This window comes from Poromitra crassiceps (assembly GCF_964638095.1).
Source record: "Poromitra crassiceps genome assembly, chromosome: 11".
Lineage (NCBI taxonomy): Eukaryota > Metazoa > Chordata > Actinopteri > Beryciformes > Melamphaidae > Poromitra > Poromitra crassiceps.
Window position 1 is genome coordinate 22857231 of NC_139643.1, and position 2500 is coordinate 22859730.

A 2500-nucleotide genomic window follows, 5' to 3' on the forward strand; every position below is an offset into this window, starting at 1 on the left:
CGGAAAAAAGAAAACAGAAGAAACTGCGGGCTGACTGTCAGGCATCGATTGCAGGTAGGTGAATTCTGGAAAATTCGCTTAAACCATGCTAGATGTTAGCCATTACATTAGCGTTAGCCAAGTTAGCCAGGCCAGCTATGTTAACAGACAACTTGCTAGCTAACATGCTGATAGCATTGCTGCTGCCTGACCGAGCAAAACCCTGACCGCGGGGGGCGGGGGTCGGTTGAATAGTTGCATTTTAATTTCAAAGGTCTGTGTGCAACCCGAGCCTACGTTAACTGTCTGTGATTAGTTTAGGGGGGAGGGACGGCTTTTACATGCGCCATGTTGCCATGTTGTGATGTGTGTGTGTGTGTGTGTGTGTGTGTGGGGGGCAGCTGGCTGGCTAGAAAAACATTTAACTCTGCATGCATAGCTAATTCATTTCCCCTGTATTTAAAAATTAATTCAGGCTCAATGCTGAAATTTGTGAGAGGAGCAGGAAGTACACCAGAACACGAGGAAGCAGATCCTCCTGAGCAATCGTCAACCAGCACCAGCAGTTCAGGTATGTGTTTAGTTTAGTTTAGTTTATTAAAGGATCCCCATTAGAAGGACATGACTGCACCTCTAATCTTCCTGGGGTCCTGTGTGTCCTCTGGGTGTCTTGAAAAATATTCAACTCGCATGCATGTACTAATTCATTTCCCCTGTATTTCAAACTTAATGCAGGGTCAATGCTGAAATATGTCCACCGAGGAGCAGGAAGTACACCAGAACACGAGGAAGAAGAGCCTCCTGTACGATCTTCAACCAGCATTTCAGGTGTGTGTGTGTCCTGAAGTTTGAGTGTCTTGAAAAACATTCAACTCTCATGCATGTGCTAATTCATTATTTTATTTATAAATGAATGCAGGGTCCATGCTGAAATATGTTCACGGAGGAGCAGGAAGTACACCAGAACACGAGCCTCCTGTACGATCTTCAACCAGCATTTCAGGTGTGTGTGTCCTGAAGTTTGAGTGTCTTGAAAAACATTCAACTCTCATGCATGTGATGAATGACTGCAAGACTGTTTACAGTTTTCTGATGCTACAACTGACTGTGCATTAAATATTCAATGCTGCAGTACCACAATTTGTGATGTGCAATTTACTAACTGCAACTTATTGCACCTTACCAGTATGTCCTTTTATTATTAGGGTTAGGTGTGTATCCCATGTGTGTAACATGTTAAAAAGGCCTTGTTTCTCACATTAAACAACTGTGTGGAACTTGAAGCCTGCCTCTGCCTCCACCTTCTTCTCCTGCTCGCCATCCTAACACTATCATTCTGCATCCATACTGCTGTATATAGTATAGCTTTATGTACCTTACATGTGTTGTCACTTCATATTAAATAGTACTTTTGATCAGGATTAAAATACAATGCACATATTTGGCACTTGATTTTATATACTTTTATTATACCATCATGTACTGTTATTGAAGATTGAGCTTTCACAAACTATAAATATACTGCATGAATAAGTATTCGGTTTTAAGATTGCAGTTGTTTATTTTGCGGGGGGGGGGGGGCACCACGGGGGGGGGGGCACCACAGAACAATTACGCTTAGGGCACCCAAATGGCCAGGATCGGCCCTGAATCGATTTCAATACAGTGAAAACCAAAACAAGGAAGTCAAGCGCGCGTGGCTTCTATCTAGCCAATCACACATGTATGATGCATGACACTGTGACGTAGTCAGCGACACTAGATATTTCACTAGGTAGGAGACACTTCACATCAACACTTGAAAGTGTTGACTCAAGTCTTCATTTCTGTCGGCGACGGTTTCAAGAGTGTCGACAGACCAAGTATAAATTGGGCTTAAGACAGGGGATAGGCTGCTGTACCGTTCACTACCACTGTAGCAGGAGGGGCGCCTCGCTACTTTCTGCTGCACGCACAGGGAAGAGAAAGCATCTATGTTCTCATCTTATTATCAGGAATATGGCAAATATGTGAATCTTCCAAAATGTTGGCGTGTTCCTTTAAGAGTAACTTCACCTCCTCGCCTGAGCAGCAGTAGAGAGCAGCGCTACTCAGTTTATCATTCAAGATGCAGTCATGGAACTTTACAGGCATGTAGTTCAGATCATAGAAGGCGGAGTCCCAAGAAGGGTGTGGTCAAGGCAAGGGGGCCGGAAATAGAGGGGTGGTGTTCGTTATGGGCGGAACATAGGGACCAAAGTGCTGAACTCCAGGAAAAGATTCTGTTCAGACGTGATGTTATGGATCCACCATTTTTCTTCAAGTTTGAATATTTCGTTTGGTACGGCCATGCTTCTTATTTCTTCTCTAACTCGTAGCTGGTGAGGTTAGGCTGCCTACTGCTGCATTTCTATGGGGGAACCAGAACACTGCTGACCAGAACACAGGACCAGAACACAGGACCGCAACAGGACCGGAACACAGGACCAGAACACAGGGCTTGACATCCTGCCTGTAGTAATGCGTCACCAGGCTCTTCTCC

At 44.5% G+C, this 2500-nt stretch overlaps 1 protein-coding gene across 1 annotated transcript in view; it reads left to right on the forward strand.

The window, feature by feature from the left end:
• Positions 1-2500, forward strand: part of LOC310784902 (major histocompatibility complex class I-related gene protein-like) — a gene marked incomplete at both ends in the record, with an annotated part of 8566 nt that overhangs the window by 31 nt on the left and 6035 nt on the right. The window contains one exon of the mRNA XM_083645932.1: positions 1-54. This exon is cut by the window's left edge and continues 31 nt beyond it. Coding sequence (XP_083502058.1) covers positions 1-54 — 54 coding nt within the window. The remainder of the gene's footprint in view (positions 55-2500) is intronic.